The sequence below is a fragment of the Motacilla alba genome, chromosome 3, assembly GCF_015832195.1.
Source record: "Motacilla alba alba isolate MOTALB_02 chromosome 3, Motacilla_alba_V1.0_pri, whole genome shotgun sequence".
Classification (NCBI taxonomy): Eukaryota; Metazoa; Chordata; class Aves; order Passeriformes; family Motacillidae; genus Motacilla; species Motacilla alba.
Window position 1 is genome coordinate 19,452,929 of NC_052018.1, and position 20,551 is coordinate 19,473,479.

The 20,551-nt window shown below is 36.3% G+C and overlaps 1 protein-coding gene across 4 annotated transcripts in view; it reads right to left on the reverse strand.

Moving 5' to 3' along the window:
• Positions 1 to 20,551, reverse strand: part of SNTG2 (syntrophin gamma 2) — a 226,597-nt gene continuing 206,046 nt past the window's right edge. For 3 of the 4 annotated variants that reach the window (XM_038132325.1, XM_038132324.1, XM_038132326.1), the window contains exons 16-17: positions 18,891 to 19,001; positions 1 to 11,589 (exon numbers count right to left, since the gene is read on the reverse strand). In XM_038132325.1, the coding sequence (XP_037988253.1) occupies positions 11,458 to 11,589; positions 18,891 to 19,001 (243 nt within the window). In that variant the 3' untranslated portion in view covers positions 1 to 11,457. The remainder of the gene's footprint in view (positions 11,590 to 18,890; positions 19,002 to 20,551) is intronic. The other variant, XR_005256365.1, reaches the window with a different exon arrangement.

The window sequence follows — 20,551 nt, forward strand, 5'->3', positions numbered from 1 at the left end:
CCTAGTAAGAGTTGAGAATCATACCTTTGTTTCACCCTGTGAGTGTAGAAGACAGGCTGAGGCCATGCTTGCTAGCACCTTTAAACTGCTTGTAATTCCATTTGACTAATTCATGGAGGCTTCGGGGAACGTAGAAAATATTTAGGAACACTGTGCTAAATTGAAGGGGTTTTTCCCTCCCTTTAAGATAGCTTTTAGAAACATAGGAACCATTTGGGTTGGAAAAGAATATTTGCCTCCTTTTCTTTTTCTTTTTTTTTTTTTTTTGTGTTTTAGTTTTGATAAAGGGAAGGAAAGCATTTTTCTTCTATGTCTAAACATAAAACTTCCTCACTTTCAAAAATATGAGACAAAATGCATCTAAGAAATGGTGGCTCTTTGCTTTCTAACATAGGAATGAGCAGGATGAAGGGCCTCCAGGAGTAAGTGGCGATGGCTCTGGATAACGACACAAATGAGTCAGGCATGCATTTAAAGAGAGAAACATAAGCAATGATGCAGCTGAACAAACAGGTGCTCTGAATGACCTCTCACATTTGAAAATGTGACAATACTACAACTTGAAGTATCACTTTCCTACACTTCATAATTATGTTGCCATGAGTACAAAACAGCTCATTTTTATATGATTAGAAATCCTTCAAGTTTCAAAACCTAAAGATGGATTTCAATAGACTTTTCAAGTACATCAAATGTGCTTAATTTCTTCTACTCTTAATGCAACTACTTGCTTGCACTCACCACACTAAGGAATATTTTGCAGAAAAATTATTATATTTTTAATTTAATTTCAAACCCACCACTGAAGCACACTTCTAGTGGGGCTAACCTATTTGACCTGAGAAGTCCAAGGATGGATACGCAAATAAGCAACTGTAGGAAATCAAGCTATTGCAGCTTAATGACGATTTCCACTCATCCACTGAGGCACAGCAATCATTTACATGCACACTCCCAGCCGGCTGGTGTTATTAACTGAAATATGCTCAGTAAACAACTGTGAAGGTCTAAGAATTAAAAGTGAGAGCCTAGTGTGAGTAGACTGTTGTAAAACTAGCAAATTTCATTTAGGGTGATTTAAATAATCACTTACACATAATAGTAGAACTGCTAGATCTAATTCCCATTGCAAGACCTGCTCAGCAAGGGAGAAGTTGATTACGGAACCCTGTTTCTTGAGCTTCCTGTGAAGAAACCCCCACGGGCATCTAACAGTTTGGATTCTCACTGTTCTCACTCACTAGAGTTCACAGACGATTATATATATATATATAAAATGTATATATATATATACATATATAAAATATATAATATATAAGATATATAATATATAACACATATATGTTATATATAAATAAATAATATATAACATACAACATATCACATATATCTATCTGTTGATATAACTACAGTTATATCAACACCTGAGGAAGGTTTTGCTTGACAAACCTGATGTTCCCCTATGACAAAATGACCAGCTTAATTGATGAGGGAAAGGCTGTGGATGTAGTCTAGACTTCAGTGAAGTTTTTTGACACCATCTCCTAGAGCATCCTTGCCGAAAAACTGGCTGCTGGTGGCTTGGATGGGTAGGGTCTTCCAAGAGTAAAAGCTGTCTGTCTGGATCCAGAGAGCTGTGGTGAATGGAGCTCAATCTGGCTGGCAGCTGACACTGGCAGTGTTCTCCAGGGCTCAGTATTGGGGCCGGCCCTGTTTGACATCCTTATTGAAGACCTGAACATTGGGCTTGAGTCCACCCTCAGTAAATTTGTAGATGATACCAAGCTGGGTAGGAGGGAGCATTGATCTGATTGAGGAAGGCAGGAAGCCTCTACAGAGAGACCTGGACAGACTCCATTAATGGGCTGAGGACAACTGCAGGAGGTTCAATAAGGGGAAGAGTCCTGCCCTTGGGTCATAACAACCCCCTGCAGTGCTACAGGCTGGGGGAGGAGTGACTTGAGAGCTGCTCAGCAGAAGGGGGTTGGAGGCGCAGGTTAACAGCCAGCTGAACATGAGCCAGTGTGTGCCTAGATGGCCAAAAGGCCAATGGAGTCCTGGCCTGTATTAACAGCGTGGCCAGCAGGGCCAGGGCAGTGGTTGTCCCTCTGTACTTAGCACTGGTGAGGCCACACCTTGAGTACTGTGTCCAGTTTCGGGCCACTCATTTCACAAAGGTACAGGAATGAGTCCAGAGAAGGGCAACAAGGCTCATGAAAGGACTAGAGAACATGTCCTGTGACGAACAGCTGAGGGAGCTAATTTTGTTTAGTCTTGAGAAGAGAAGGCTCAGGGGGGACCTCATCACTCTCTGCAACTCCGTGAAGAGGTTGCAGTGAGGTGAGGGTCAGTCTCTTCTGCTGTGCCTGCAGTGAGAGGACAAGAGGAAATGACCTTAAGCTGAGACAGGTGAGATTCAGATTAGTTATTAGAAAAGAAAATGTCATTGTTAGGGTGGCCAGACATTGGAATAGCTTGCCCAGGGAGGTGATGGAGTCACCATTCCTGGAGGTGTTTATAAGAGGCGTCTGGACCTGGAGCTGTGTGATGTGGTTTGGTGGTTACAGTGGTAGTGTTGGGTGGGCAGCTGGACTTGATGATCTTGGGGATCTCTTCTAACCTTTATGACTCTATGACTCTACCCTGGTTAAACGCTCTGTATCCTTTGTGTGGGTGTTTAAAATACATCTTTTACTTGTTCTTTGTTAGATGGAAGTTGATCTCTGATGGAAAATCCCACAGTCTGCAAATTGCAAGTAGCACACCGTGAATGCTGCTGGGTTATATTGTCAGGTAGACTTCAGCTTTTAAAGTCTGGTATATGATGCTTTAAAATGACAGATACAAGACGTCTACACAAGAAATTTTCTGAAGAGTTTAATTTCTCTGGGAAATTCCTTCCTATGTACTTTTTACGGGTCCCTGGCTTTTCTAGGTGATACAAAACAGCCAGACACAAATCGGTAGTTATATCCACATGGTTTGCAAAACATTTTAATATTAAAAAAAACCCACATGCCTGATACCAAAATGTCCCCTCTTCCTTATGCTATAGAAATGTTCCTAGTTTTTGCAATGTTTAATGAAACACCCATTTCCTCAGTTGGAATTTTATTTGCAGTTCAGATAATTAAAGTAGAGCTCCACACAGTTCTGGCAATTTCCAAATTCTGGTGTCAAACAATAATGTACAGTAACCTGCCCATGTATGTACTTGTGAGGTTATTTCACACAGTTTCAATTATTAATTTTTTGATTTTGGACGGTGCGATTTCCTGCCACAGAGACATAATTATGGGTGTATTTTGAATGTCAGGATTAAAAAGGAATGTGGGAAAAAGAAAAATAGGATGGAGCATGCAGCTTATTATTCCACATATAAATTTCTTCTCATTTTTTGTCAAAAGAAAAAAAAAGAAAATGAAGAGAAAAAAATAACATCAATGAAGCAAATTGTTGGAGAGAACGACAGAGATTTTTTTCAGGCAATTGAATTTTTTCTGACCAAGAGATGAAATAGTACCTGTAAAAGAAAAAAGTTTGATTGATTTTTTTTTTTAAAGAGCTGTGACAAATGAACACAACATATAACCTTTCATAAAAATGACCTTGATAAAATGGCAGTGGTATGATAAATCTAGGGGTAGTGTTTATTGCAGATTAAAATGCACCAATAAAAATTAAGAAACTGATTAGCAAACCTTAGGCAAAAATGGGACTCTCTCTTAGACACAGTTTACCACACAGGGATTTTCAGCCTATTGGGAAAGTAGTGCAGCTTCGGATGGTAGAGAATAGACTGTGCTTATTGAAAATAATTGAAAAAAATAACATCAATACCTTACCTACTTGCCTGTATTGTTACAAAACAAAAGATGTCATGTCAAACTAGGAGAACATTTTCTTTGAAGGCAGAGGAGCTAAGCAATTCTGAGTGAAAAGAACCACTTGGTGACTGGCCATGCTATTTAAATAAAGAAAAAAACCCCAGAAAATCTATGTGTCTTTAAGATAGATTAAGTAAAATCACATGAAAGCATGAAACATAAATGGATTTACTACTGATGAAAGGCACATATTGTTGGAGGCTGTATAATAATTAGCATGGGAAAGACCTACTACACTGCTGTGCATAGTATGACATACCAGACAAAAGTGAAGTATAGTTCAAATTTTTCCAAGAAGAAAATTAGTAAAAAATCTTCATGATTACAGCAGAGAAACCTTGGTCAGATCCTTTTCATATGAGCATTCAGAAACTGTCTTTTTAGGGCTAATTTCCTGATTGCAATTGTAGATATTTCTCTACAGTATATAAAATACTGAGTGAGAAACTTATTAAGAAATTAAAAGAAAATTAAAAATATTGAAAGAATAGGAATGGTTTAAGTGGCAACAAAAGGCATAGAAGCACTTGGCTTTATAGAATTAGGGTGACAAATATTGTAATGAAACAAAAGAATGTTAAGAATATTTTCTGCTATTAGTAAAACTCTAAAGTGCAAAAGAATACAACAAGCAAATAAACTAAGGGAAATTATTTGCAGGACTGGTAAGAAATTAACTCTGAGTGAACAGGAATGCAGAATCTGATGCTGTCATAAGAACATTTTTACCTACCATATGGAGTGATTTAAATGAAATTCCACAGTGCCTTGGTCCAAAGGAAGGTAAAGGGCAAATTAAATATAAGCTTGGGTATGAACCTGATTGCTTTTCCTTTCAACCTGCTATAAATATCCCAGAGATGGGGAGAAATAAATCTCTAATAATAATAATACAAATGCTGATAAAAATCATTGACTTGAAGCCCAGAAATGTCTGTGACATTCAACTCTGCAGTCATTTGGATGTTGCTGTTTCCTACTTCTCTTTGGCTGCACATATTTCCTCCTTTGAGTTCTGTGAAAGCATCAATATATCTCCAGCAACATGATGTGCTAATAACCGCTGGGGCTTTTGTGGAAGCCACTATTCTTTTAGTTTTAGACAAATGAGAAAAGTTTCTGCCTTTATTCCAAAGATTCTTCATTGTATTGAAAATGGTTAGAGTACAAGACAGATGCAAATGATAGCACTTCTCCAAGTCTTAGTGAGAAAAATTTAAGAACAGCTTTTTCCAGTTCTATCCAGCAATAAAACACACTGGTTCAGTAAAGGACTTCTACTTTAAAAGACAGGGAAAGTTTTATCCCTAAAACTAATTTGATATTCATATTCACTCCACCAGGGAATACTTGTCTGTCTTCTGTGCAAAAAGAAAACAGTGAGCTGATTATGTACTCTACTTATGAATGTTGTAGAGTAGTAATTTAGCTCAGTTTTGAATGTTAATTGAACAAAGTGCTTAGAGATACAGTAGAATGTCTCTAATATTTTTTTTATGAGTAGCTCTGTGTTCCAAGAGTCAGTGCATCTCCTGAGACACAGAACTCATCCATGAATTAATACAATTTCTACTGTATTATTTTAGAAATTTTTTCTACTATGCCCCAGGTAGTAACTCCTAGCTGGTAAAACAGGTTAAGACTTTTTTCTTCTCTCCCCTCTGCCAGTTAAATGGGATGACAAACTTCTGATTTAAATTTCATCACTTCCACATTGTTTTATTTTATTCCCATAATCCTGCAACATTGCTCATGATTGCTACTTTTATTGTATTGGTACATAAATCTGATATCAAACCTATCTATAGAAAATTGAGCTGCCGAAAATCTATGTGGTAGTGTAGTTTGTTGATGGAGAAAGATGCCTTCTCAGAACATTATTTATTCCACTAGTTTTAGGCATCTATTGCAGTAAGGAATAAAGCACTCAGATTTGCTGGTTTCTATCCACTGGTTATGGGGTTGAGACCAGATGATTAACAAAGACTGCACACCTAATTTCAACATTAATTCCTTAATAAATACTGAGTATGACATTTCCATCATAGTTGGGAATTTAGAGACTTGTAAGAAACAGTCAGTTAGTTAGCCTAGAAATATAACAGAAATAATGTTCCAAGAATAATCGGCAGTGAGGAAAGAAAAATAAAGTTCTTACATTTGACTTCCTTTCCATGCTTGGTTGTCTTGCAATCCTAGAGATCTATGCAGCTGAGATGCTTCTGCCACTCCCACCTCCTGATGTGTAAACTTGCACAATAGATCATGTCTTTGCACTGAAAAAATATCTGTGGTCCATTTAAACTAGAGGTCGGAATACCCGCATAAGTGCAGCTTGTACAGGGCATCGTGACAGCTGCTCCAAAAAAAGATTATGGCTTTCAGCCCAAATAGTTCTGGTTTTGATACCCTACTGAAAAGTCAGCAGTTTTTTCAGTAGGAATGAGTCCTTTAAGTGAACATGTAGGCAGCTGTGCACTGGGGCAATATTAGAGAAGAAAAGCATTTTGGTTCCTCTGTTTATTATTTAAAATCATTTATCTTCATTTCAGACAAAGTCCTGTAGAATTTACTGGGACTTAAAACAGCAGTGGATTTTGGCTCATGTCCATGGAGTTCGATAACTAAAAATTTCATAAAAATATTTTACTTAAGAATTTTTTGTGGTTGAACCATACTAGAATACATATTTGATTTCATCTTGCATGCTACACAAATCTGTTTTGCACTTAATAAATTTACTACAAGGTCTTTAGTTCACATAAGATAATTTCTTCTCTACATGCTTCAACACAAAAGTACCTAAACATTTTGAAGCATTGTTTAAAAAAATACACAATTACATGATACATTTTACATTTTTGCTTTGCAGTCTTTAACTCTTCAGCATCCATAGCTCAATAATAGCAATTCAGAGAACTACACTGAAAGATTAATTTCCTGATGAAGTTCCAAAAATTTGTCAAATGAGTTCCAAGAGGTGTTTTGCATACCTTAGTGAAGAAGTTTTTTAAGATTTCACAGTCTGTCTGTCTGCTTCCATTTTTCAGTGCTTTCTCCCATTTCTCATGTGCAGGAAAGAGGTACAGAAATCACCACTTTTCCTCTCATGAGAGCATGGAGAAAAGTGCTTCCTTGCTAACATTCGCCCTCTCTGCTCTGAAAAAGCTTACTGGGGGACACAGGCAAACTATATTAAAACAAAATCAACCACAGAAGTAAACAAAAAGCAGAAAAATGGCATTGCCATTATACACACCTCACTTTGAGCACTGTGAAAGAGGAGATACTCAGGTGGGCAGGAAAGTGTTACAAAATACTGACAGCATTTTGATAGAAGCATTTATGGACATGTACTTAAACAGAAATCCAGGCAATTTTAAATTCTGCTTAACCCACTGCAAAAATCAGATTACACATTAAAGGTTTTGTGGAAAAAGCATGCCTTTGTCTGAAGTTACTTATGAATTAATGTAGTTCAGATATAATACAGGATTTTAGATTAATGGTTGCAAAATTTGGCAGAGCTTAGTCTTCTTCCCACAGAAAATTATTTTTTAAGCTTCAGGCCTACTGGCTCAAGGTTAAGAATAATTTTGAAATACTTTTTCTAAGATCCTAACCTTAGAAGAATTCAGTCAGATTTCTAAGTTGAGCTTTGGATCAGCACAGCCTCAGCCTCCCAGACTTTATGATGATAGGCAAAAAAAAAAAGAAATATTATAGGTCAGATTAAGTCCCTGAAATGCTCTGGTAACATCTAAATTAATAACTAACATTGTCAGAGCTTGTTTTTTATCCCTGGGGCCATCTGGCACAGCCTGGCCACCTTCCCTCTATTAAATGCTTTGGTGTTTTCAACAGGGTAGCACAACCATGCCATGCACTGAGAACAGAGCCGAGCTGACTTCAGCTTGATTGTGAATACGTTTTTTTCCGCAGATTTTAATCACATTAGAGAAAAAAATGCCAGAAATTATATTAACAAATCATCATGTATCATTCAAGTCCAGTGCCTAAGTCTAGGCTGTGCACCTCCTTAATTTATAAGTCACTGATGAGCCTTGTTCTAATTTAAATCAACAATACTACCCATTTGCTCAAAATCACTTCAGTAGATGGAATTATTTTTAGCCTTTTAACCAAGTCCTGAGTTTCAATGAAGGCATAAAGATAATTTGGACATACAGAGACTGTCCTGTTTTCACTCATTTCTAATAACAAGCAGCTATCTTGATTTTGTGATGGGGCCCAATTTTATAACACTATGTTTGTATGCTTCCTTCCCCAGCTTGCTGTTTATGGTGCTGCTTCAGTAAATGTTTGTCTTTTCTTACTACATGTTTAATTCTGGTACGCCTTTGTCACCCTAGAAAAATATAAAGGAAAACTATACACAAATACATAATGAGATGGTAAGACTAAAGCTTAATATATCACAAGTATGTAATAAAGAATATAAAAATTTGTTTTATGATCTCATTAGAAATTAAATATTTGACATTTGAAATACCTAAAGCAGTTGTCCTCTTCCTCAGCCCACAATTCCTGAGGGGTGACTGAGGAAGGTATCCACCAGCAGATCTATTTGTGAATCCCACTATTTTCCTATTTTGAGGTGTTTTGCCAACTGAAATGTGGTGCAGACACTCAAAACATTGACAGAGAAAAATATATTAATGATATATGATCCATATTCTGAAGGCAATGACAAACTAATATGCTTTACTGATGATTAAAAATTTATCAAAGAAACATAAGCAACGGAACAAATTGGGAATGCAACATTTTCAAATATCAGGTATATGACTAAGAAATACAAGGTGCTATGGAAGTCCTACACAGCCTATAAAATAGCTGAGTAACTAGCAATTTATTAGCTTTTCCCAACCTCTGGCAACTTTCTCAAAAAACTGGCCTTTAGTCCCGGCCTTCAGGGTGTTGCAGAATGTGAAAGAAAGGAAAAAGCAAGTGAGCTAATTGGGATCTTCAAGTTCCCCATTAAAAATATGTTTGGAGAATTGTTTCTTAAATACAATGCTAAATTTCAGCAGGTGAATTTATGAGAATTTTTTTCTCTAATACTCCTTGAGATGGATTTGGACATACAGAGGAAAACTTCTGTGTTGCAAAAACATTAGCTCATCAAAAGACTAAAAGAATTTAGAAATTCCATTAAACAAATAACAAAATTAATTAAAATCAGCATAAGCAAATTCATATAAGAAATTTGAAAGTGCTAATGAAAAAGTGCAATATCCAGCTGCTTTGGAGAAAAAGATCAATAATGCTCTTTTTGAATTGCAGAACTTTTTTTGGTAGAAATGAAAGATTACTTAATAAATTAGGCCTAATTTATTTTAAGGTTTTATTACAGTATTTGGGGAGATATGCTACTTTATAATCACATGATTATTTAAACATTAAGTCTAGATGTCTGACTGTAGTACCAGTTCAGTACTAGCTGGTACAGTTTTCTACTATAATTAGCATGTTAGTATTGAACGTTGTCTATGAGAAGATATTAGAAAAACAAAACTGAATTAATTCCATAATTCTTCATCCTACTGAAACTGTGATGCTTCCAATTATTCATGCTAATAAACTGAACTGAGAATTGGCTGTAAGAATGATGTTATAATGTTAATGCTGTAATTTGTGAATGTTAAAACTTCAGTAAATACAATGAGCTGAAAATAAAAAAGAAATCTGAGAATTAAATGAAACATTTTGAATGTTTCATTGTTTCATTTTTCAATTAAATGAAACCATGCATGTTTGAAAAAGAAAACTTTTAAAATTATTTTCTTGAAATAAAATTATTATAAAATTGAGATTATGTATGTTAAAATACAATAATGGCTATAAAGATTTATTTAAAAATAATAAAAATATTTATCACATTTGCTAAATACTGTTTTACCAGGACTTAGCATGCCTCAATGCGAACAACACTGGAACCCTAAACAACGCTGGAATTACAAACAGAGTCCACTCCATTCAAATTAATTTCTCAATGGAAAACACTTAGAAACAAGTAGTCTTCCTGGAGGGATTAAATCACCGGCATCAGACACTTTATTTGTGCCCAAGCTTTAGGTGGACACAGACACATCTGTTTGAAGTAAGTGCCCCACTGCAGTCTGAAAAGACAGCTCAGACCTGAAGGAGAGAATTTCTCTGACTACAATTAAGCACTGAGTTTTGTAAAAACACACCTCACTTGAGATGTTTTAGAGGCACCAACCTCTTTTCGTTAGCCTACAGTAACATTAGGCTGTAACTTTATCAGGACACCTGACAAGACTCCTAAAATTTAGGGAGGACTTTGATGAATTCACTCCTTATCCATGGCTTCTACTTAAGATACTTGTTTGATTTTGATTGTTTTATTTTCTTGATGCTGCCTCAAAAGTACAAGTGAGAAAAACTGAAACTTCTATTACAAAAACCTGCAATATCTGCTATCACTTACAGGGAATATACCCTAAGACTAAAATATCTTCTTTTTTAATCATTTTTCCAATAGCAGGAGGAATTATCTGTGCATTTAAGATTATGATTTCAGAAGGAAGGTTAGGCATATGTCAAAAACAAACCAACATTTTTTTCCTCAGCACAGACAAAATTCACTTTTCTTGCATAAGAGTCAAGGTTAAAGCTATAGGATAAAGAAAGGCAGGTGTCTCAGAAAAATATTTATGTTTCGTTATGTTCGTCTTATCTTGGAAGCTTGTTTCTCCAAATAAAATTGTTCCCAAGCATACAGAGCATTACATCAAAGGATAGGTGTCAAGTCAATCTATTAATGAATAAATGAATGGGTCATGGAAGCTTTATTAAAAGATAAGAAAACCCTATGTCAAGTTTCTTAAAACTAAGTGTCTATAGTCAGGCTTCTTAGCTGAGTCTAAAGCTCTTCACAGTTGATACTTAAATACACTCTTAACAATTAGCTTGCAAATACACTGGGGCTACTGAGTATTCCTAGAGCCAAGTGTGTGCTTAGCTATGTTCCTAGATCTGAAATAGAGTATTTAGTGTTTTGCAAGAGCTAAACTCTCAGGCCTTGAAAGAGCCCAACCACAAAACTACAATTTTTCTAAGATATAGAAGGAAGATGAAAGTTCAATTCCTCCAGCAGTTGTCTTCAATAATTACTTCTTTTCTACAGTGAAGACTGTAGAATTGTCTGTATGCCCAACACTTTTTAAAACAGACTTAGAGGCCAAATTTTGGACATACACTTTTCAAATGTTACTCCACATTACTATGTAATAAAGGGTAGAATGTATCATCATGAGAGCAGAAATCAAAATGACTCTACAAATATTACTGAATGAATATTCACTTGGAATTTTCGATCAATGGTGAAGATAACAAACTTTGACTCAGTATTTTTTTAACTTATAGATTCAAAATATTTATCAGATTGTGAAAACTCTTAACATTACAGATAACACAACTATAGGCTTCTTATAAAATCACCAAGTTGCAATATCGTGAATGAAATAACTACTTTTGTTAAGAAAATAATTTATTTTCCATAGTCACAACATATAATCTAGTATCAGTTACTGTACATATATTTTCTTGCAATACTCTGACTGTCTATGAATACTGGATCCACAGATGCCACTTTTGCTGCTATAAAGGAGTGGATACAGTGTAAAACTGCCGTCAGATCCTGAAATTCAAGTTCCTGAAAGAAGTAAGAGAAAAAAAAGGAAAAAAAATTAATTCAATTCAGTTTTATGAACATTTTACATTAATAAAGAGCAGACTAGTTAGAAAACAATAATGGCCTTAACATGATCATTGAATTTTTATAGGAAAATGTAAAATTAAAACTGTTAAGAATAAAAACTGTATATCCATACCTTGTTTACTGACACTGCTGTGTGTCAATTTAGTTTTCACTCTGTGATACTTTATTGCTTACATTGTACTCAGCTTGTACAATGAAATCAGTCAGCTTGAAAGAACATTCAAATATTGCAACATAGAATAACTCAGGATGGAAAAGGTCTTGAAGATCGCTGAGTCCAACTATTAACCCAGCACTGCCAAGTCTACCAGTAAACCATGCCACTAAGTGCCACTTCTACACTTGACATACCTCCTGGGATGGTGACTCAACCACTTCTCTACAAAGCCTGTTCCAATATTTGACAATCTTTTTGGTGAAGAATTTTTTTCCTAATATCCACTCTGAACTTCCCCTGGCACAAGCTGTGCCCATTTCCTTTCATCCTATCCCTTGTAACTTGTTTGAGACTGTTACAGAGAGTGGTAAGACCTTTTGTGAGACTCCTTTTCTCCAAGTGAAAAACCCCCAGCTCCTTCAAGCACTCCTCAAATGTTATGCCCATCCAATCCTTCACCAGCTCCATAGCCTTTCTTAAAGTGAAGGGCCCAGAACCAGACACAGCACTCCAGGTGTGACCTCACCAGTGCTGAGTACAGGGGGACAATCCTTGCCCTGGTCCTGCTGGCCACACTACTGCTGAAACAGGCCAGGACTCCATTGGCCTTCTTGCCCACCTGGGCACAATGGTTCGTGTGCTGCTGCTGTAAACCAGCACCCCTTTTCCCACCAGGCACCCTTTCCCCTGGTCCTTTCCCACCAGGCACCTTTCCAGCCACTCTGCCCTCAGCCTGCAGCATCGCCTCGAGTTGTAGTGACCCAAGGGCAGGACTTGACACTCGGCCTTGTTGAACATTATTAAATTATTTGACGAGTTAAGGCTGCTTGAGGATGATGAGGTATCAAGAAGGGTAAGGTGAGGAGATCACATCTTTTGTCAACCTCTGAACCAGAGATGAGAAGCCAGAGGCGGGGTGAAAGATAAGGGGAAGTTACACCACACCCTAAGGAAAGAAACAAACATGGCTGGGTATTCAGATGCCCTGATTCACAAAGAAAGGCAGAATTATGCCTAAACAGTTTTCAGATTTGCTTGACTCTGTACAACATATTTCATCTTCTGTGCTCAAATTAATTTTCTTTTTCCCTATTAACCCATACAGTAATAGAGAATAGTCTGACACAATGACATGTAAATATAATATAAAATATATATATAATGTAAAAACATGTTCAATTTAAGAGATACTACTATGTGTGAAGTCTGCAGTTGGTAAATATATTGTGGGGACACTTGAGACACTTTTTGGTTTGAGCAGACTATTTTCAACAATCTGTTGGCTAAGTAGTTGTTTGTTGAGGCACACTCTGTATGCTTGTTTTTCAGCAAAAAGCAAAGCACTGGACTTCTGCTTTCTCTGTAACAGAACTTTATAGTATGTTCTAAACAAAATTGGGCCAAACAGAATATTTGGAATTCAAACTTACTGAGAAAAGTCACACCATCACACCATTTTGCTATCCAAGGCCAGGTATTTACTAGGCATAAGTGGTCCTACTACTAATGAATTGTTCACTATTTGTGGGGCATGGTTTTGTGACCCTGTTTGGGGCACAACAGGGAGATTTTTGGGAGTGGAGGGACCTGCATGCACAGCCTCTTCAAGGAGAGACCAGAGCTGCCCTGTGCCAGATACAGCAGGTTCTGGCCAGGTCCAACTAATACACCACCAGGCATGGCTGAGCCCCACAGTGAGACAGGGGTGCATCAGGGTAAATGTAGGTAAGAAAGGGCAGAAAATTCCCCAAAAAACCAAAAAGGCAAGTGAAGTAGAGGGTGCTCCATGGCAGAGCAGGTAACACCCCTGAAAGGACTGAAACTGATGGAGGAGCCATAGTGAAACAGAGGAAAACATGAGTGTATTTGAGCCCATGACATCTTTGTCCTAAATTCTGGGGACAAAAAGCTTCTGTTTTTTCTGTTTTAACTGACATTTAACTGACATTTGAGGAGCAAATATGGGAGGAGGTTTCTTAAAATACATTTTATTGACAGCAGATGTTGACTTTGAATATTAATATAAATTAATATAAACACTTCCTGGAAAAAACCCTACAATGCCACTATTTAAATCTCTTTATCTAAGTTTAATAAAACTAAAATTATATACATAATCATGATTGTTAATGAAATATGAAATATGAAATGTAGGCCTCAACACATACGTTTTGGCTCAATCAAATGTTTTGCATCTACTGAATTTCCATCTTCAAAACCAGGGAATTAAAAAATATTACCATTCCCATGAATCTTAGATTTGCTCCAAAATAACTGAAATCACCCAACAATTTCACCTTAGGTTCTGATATTCAACACACTGACCAAACACAGCCAAACAAACTGAGAGAAGGGAGCCCTTCAGAGTTCTCATTTCTCTACTCCAGCTTTATGCACTTCCAATCTATAAATGTTTATGGAGATAAGCAAACAGAGGGAACCTAACACAGACTGTGGACAGGATTTCAGACTGTTCTAACAACATTATTTGGAGAGCTTTAGGTTTAGAAAAGGACAAAGACAGGAACACCTCATCACTGTGAGTCAGTCTTTCCCAATGTCCCAACTGCAGAGTCCTTTCTCTGTTTCCATCACAGTTCAGAGCATGGATCAAACTGCAGTAGCCCCTCCTCTGTATCTGAGAGAAGCTGTCTAATCTGTTGTAAATAACCTTTTGAATACTAGTATGCTCTTGTTTCTGTAAGATATAATCTACATAGAGGTGGAAGACTAGCAGTAACACTAAACCTATGTTTTATGTGACAACAACACTACTTTCTGCAGTTAATACTGCAAGTCCCCTATTTTTGGATTATTTTCAAGACTGGTGCCAATTTTGAAAATTATTACAGAGCTGAAAAGCAAAACGTGTGGCATATATAAGCACTCCTCACAGCAGTTTACCAGCTGGTCCACTCCTCTTGTCTCTTCACTATTTTATGTTTGGTTTGAGAAGGATGAGCAACCCTCTGGGATCATAAAACAGGAGGAGACCTCTGGAGATGTTGTCTTACAGGCCTCAGATAGATGTGGCCACCCATGGTGGCATCAGAAAAGTGGGGCTCATCTGAGGTCTCATGCACCAGAAGCTTCTAGAAATGCAGCTTATAACAGTAGTATTTGATAAGGAAGTCCATAACGGGGTGATGCTGTGGAGCTTTGTGTCTGAAGGATGTTTGATGCCTGTGCTGGCTGCCTGTGCAATAGTGCAGCTGGCTAGTCAGGTGTAGGTAATGAGGAATAGCCACAAATAGCTGAGGACAAGCTGGGGTAAGGATTTGCTTACATGTCGATTACAACAGGGAAAGGGGAAGAGGACTGGGGATTAATTTGAAAATATGAATTTAGTAAAAGATAAGGATGCCCTTCTGACTTGGGAAAATATAGCTGTTGCACAGTCTGAAGACTGGGACACAATATGTCTTTTTGCCATCTTGAATATAGTTTTTATAGATGGAAATGTAGCCTCTTTAGCGTTGGAATGTAATATGAATTCTTCCTAGAAAATAACACCAATGACATTTCTTTCAAACAAATACATTGCTCTGATAGTTGTTTTTTTTTTAAAGTAACATTTGTCTCCGTAGTGAGTCAGGCAGATGAGTAACTGATCTTTTTTTTTGCATTACACCATCTAACAGCACCCTTATGTTTGCTTTCCTTATCTGAGTTTGCTGCTTTTTTCTTTGAGATTGTCAGTTTTTAAGGAAAATCTGTGCATGTCTAATATTTCAATAACCAAAGCTCTTTAGGTTTACTGTATGTTCTGTAATAAGTGGATTAAGTACAACAAAGGCACTGGAAGGAAGACACTGAGAAAAGAACACAATAGATTGGATTAAAGCAGTGGGAGGACAAGACTGCAAAACTTCCTGCTGCTACTGAAAACACAAAAAATGAGCACACTGCACTGACCTCCTTCACTGCATGTGCACAGCCAAGGAAGAAAAAGATATGTTCTTATTTCATCCACCCACTAGGAGAGTTGGATTTATTACATACCATAAAGAGCTTGACAGGCCTGCTGCATTATTACCATGCATGCAATTTTATTGAGAACTTCTGAGAGCTGTTGAATCACTGTTTGAACAAGACAAGCCTGTATCACATGAAAGGCAAATAATGGAGATGCTGACAGATAGTGTTACTGTGCCCTGTGCATTTCATCACTTTAAGGACACCAGTAAGCCTCAGTGTATGTTATTTGTTGACCAGAGCAGAACTGTTGCCACTGTATTATTCAAGATATGTCTTCCAATCAGACTGATTTTTTTAGTTGTTGTGGGGTTTTGTTGTTGTTGCTGTTGTTTGTTTGTTGGTTTGGTGTGGTTTGGGTTGGGGCTTTCTTTCAGGTTGAAAGCCCAAATAAAGATATTCAGATTTTAGCTGCAGACAACATCAAAGTCAAAATGGAAACCAAAATTCTAAATTTGATTCTATATCTCAGAAAATGTAGTGGGGCTTGGTTGCCATTTCATGGATGAGAAGAATATGCAGGGTTCTTAAGTTATCTTCTTGTAATAGATAAGAAATTTATGAGACCAGCAATATCTGGTTGAGGCTTCAGTATGGCTCACAATACTCTATTGACCACAATGGTTTCTTACCTTTCTTCAATACATATTTAAGACTAAGTAAGTTGAAAAGAAAAGGGAAATGCTTAATTCAAATAGGCTTGTTAAAAAAGTCTTATTTTTCAGATATATAGCTACAGTTTAGCAAAGGGAAATAAAACATCAATACAAACCTGAAAGTATTATTCTTACTTTTTTTTCATTTTTATGAGAAACCTTGAAATTTTGGGTAAAGAATACTATTAGTAAGATTACTTGTAATTTCTCAATACTAAAGGCAGGGTAAGTTCAGGGAAATACTGAAGTGGGAAACTATAAGAAGTTGTAGGGAATATGAAGAACCTGAAGGAGATAAAACTGACAGGAATCCTTTCCTTATTACTGTTCACCTAAAACTAAAATTCACAGGAAGAAGTACTTTGCTTAAAATTTAGAAGCCAAAACAGGAGAAGAAACATCACATCTAGCTACTAAACAAGACACAAAAATAGAATTCCCAAGTGTAATTTTTTTTACTCCCAAGAATTCATAATAATATAGAATTATACACAGTTTGGAAAATTCTTTTGCAACCAAGGGAATGTAAGTCATCTGCATCAAGCTTCTTTTGTTCATGGTGGCTCATTTACCCAGGAAAAATGAAACTTCAATTATTTGATAACATTTTTAATTCTTATTATTGGCTGCATTTCACCATATAGCACCATCTGGCCCTATAAAATCCCTTTCAGTGCAAGAAGCAGAGGCAAATACTGGATTGTATAATGGGTATTAGTGCTGGGCATTTTCCAGCCAGCCTGCAACTCTCAAGTTTAAGAAATCATACCAGTTAGGTGGTGGGCATACAGTTGATGATATATACCAGTTATCTGAAGTGGAGAGGCTGCACAGCTGTGTCTCAGTCCCATTTAATGTGAAATCCTAGTGGGTACATTGCACTTTGCAGAGGCAGCTGTAAAAGGTGCAATCACTGAAATTCTGATAAATCTTTAGCTACTTAGTATCAGCCTTTCTTCTGACCTTTAATGAGCTTTTTCTGGGATATTCCAACATTTGCAACACATATGTACTTTTAGGTCCATAGATATTAAGAATTCTGTATGAACCAACCCCTTATCAACTTCCATCTGATACTTTCAAGGTGAATTTTGCCAACAACAAGATGTTTTCATTAGAGCTATATAAAAGAATAATTTTAAATATTTTAACAAATCTGTCCCCTGAACAAAATTTACTGCAAAATTATCATAAGGACTCATTTATAATAAATTTACAGATAACCAAATTTTCATAAAAATGACAAAATTTACAATTTTTCTGTCAAAGAGTAAAATCGAGTAAAACCAATTAAAAACAATCTAATTTGCACAAAAATAAAAAGAAAATAAAATTTTAAAAATCAGATTGTTTACCACAACAGAAAGAGGAATGATACAGTATTAAAGTAACAGAATTCTATTACAAGCAATGGAATTACAGCCCTTGGCTAATCACACACAGGGACTATCTAATGATTTAATGCACAGAGATACACAAAGTAGCTTATGCATGAGTACAATCATCCTGTCTGACCTGAAACAAGTTATGTAAGCTCACTGCAGCAGATGATCACATATGAAATGAAGACAGTAGTCCTTTTCTGTCTCCAGGGACTACTGTGAGAAATGAAGCGGAAATGGCCTGCTACTGGACAAATTATTACACATAGTACCCTTTGTAAGAGATATTATAATCTTTTACAGTAGAGCCAAGAGGCAACTCAGGTCAAGCTTGCTGATGAAATCCTGAATAATTTACTAATATAGATGTATAAAGAAAGATATATTGCATGTACTGTAACTTTGTGAAAAATAAGGAAGTTTATGGACTTCCTTACAATTATTTTAAACATTAGAAGAATAGGTAACATATATCTGTTGTGTATGGTCAGTATAGAAAAATATTACTTTACAAGTGACTTTAACCTGTACAACTCCAGGTAAGAGTATTTGAAAACTTTCATAGGTCTTCAGATACTTTTCTCTTGTGTCACTGGCTTTTGTCAACCAAAACCCAGTTGAACCACAGCCTTATCTTCCTTTTCTATGTCATATCATGCCAAAGTTCTCCTCCTTCTTTTTAAAGCCACATAACTTAAAAACTGTCTAGTTTTTTTTATTCAACAGCAAGCTTGGGATCAAATTTTATTTTTACTTTATCTTTTTTAAACACAATTTTTAGACATATCAACTATACGTTGACAGACTAACTTCAGAGACACTATCTTTCTGAAAAAGTAAAATACTATCACAAGACAACTTATCACAACTGGCTTGTAGAAATAGTGCAATAAATCTGTTGGTATTACATTGCTTCCATTTATTGTGGAGTTTCTAAAGAGTTGGCAAAAAAAAATAATCTGTGATGTGTTCACCATATGCATGTGCCAGTAAATGGGATTTCTGATGCCTTGACAGTAATTTTATGTCATGTTTAACTAAATTGAAAAAGAGGATGTTGCTTACCTTTGTCTCAATTTGTTTTGTGTCTAGATTTTGAAAAAGCAGCTTTACTCTTGTTTTCCCATCATCTGATGAGCCTTTGAGCTGAGAGAATTTAAACCTCCACAGCACATTCTAAAGAAAAAGAAATTTGATTAGGGACTCTGCTACATGTTTTTACCTAGGACTATAGAATGATGATCAATATATGTGTACTAAAATAAAGCACTACAGCAGCAATGCAGTGCATGATAACAGGCTCTTTGCAGAGCAATTAAAATTATCATTTCTGTACCCTTTGTGAAAGCAAAAGATGCAATATTAAAATCCATTAATTAAACTATTTTGAAATTCTCTGAGATATAAATGTTTCAATTGCCTACATAGCATAAAGATGGCAAAAGCTTAATTCCGTAAAGATCCATGAGGATATTTGTATCAGTTTCAGTATGAATACATCTCCATGCCGTATCTTGATCTTTCGTATTTCAGTTGACTCATTTGCATAACGCAGATAATTGTCTTACACAGATATTGCAAAGCTGAACTTACTGATGTGTGAAATGTGGTTTGAAGTTCTCAGAAAAGCTATAGAAATGCAAAAATATTATTATTGAACATAATCTCAGAAACCACAAAAATGTGTCCTACATTACATAATGGTTTGTAAAATAGATGACTTCTAAGTGTCTTGGTCTCCCACAGGTTTATCCATGGCATCTTAGTAGTGCTGGCAAACTCTAGATTGACAGATATGCTTTATTATTTATGAAAATATTTTGTAAAAACAAAAATTGGGAAATTATTTTTGAAATCAAGGTTATTTTCTGTATTTATCTGAATGTTTTCTATTCATCACCTTAAAAGGTGTAATTAAAAAAAAAACCCACAAGGTAACAACTTGCACCTGGACTTCCTGTTGATGTTTCCTTTAATACCCATAACTGTAATGAAAATTCTCTGCACATGGTAAAGTGTGCTTCAGGTCCTGGACACTGCTGAAGAAAGACAATTTAAATACTTGGGAGCTTATTTCAAAAGCATACATGGAAAAAAGTTTGCTCTGGTCCATTTTCCAACATGCCTCTTCTCAAAATATTTTTGTCAAGTAGACCAGTGCTACCAGTGGGCTTCAGAACCCTATTCATAGTTTAAAATGGAATGTCGTATAAAAAAAACCTATCTCCTGGTTCCCTGCAGACATAAATGTCACTGAGTTCTTAGAGAGATATAACAGAAGAAGAAAAACTGAAGTAAGCTACAGCACTGGGATGGTGCTTAAACTTTACATTCATGAACAGATTTTAACTGGGTCCAGAGGGCCTAATTAGACCACCTGAAAAGTGTTAAAAGCTTAAATGAGTTTGGCTCTAAACAGGATAGATGAATGTTTGCTATCTAATAGCTGCTAAGGTGGAGATGAATCAAGAACTTAGGAACAATTTAGTAATAATAAGCATTGCTGGAGTCATCATCTCTCTCAACAGTTGACACCGAGTAGGGAAGACAACAAGTAAAGAGTGCTGGAAGATGGCAGAAAATGCACACTTTGGGATCCCTTTGTATTGGAGGAGTGGCTGGAGGCACAGGATGGGGAAGATGAACCAACCAAGCTGACAAGATAAAAAGAATCTCTACAGTGAGACATAAAGCAGATGCAGGCTACAGAAGTAGCTCAGTGATGA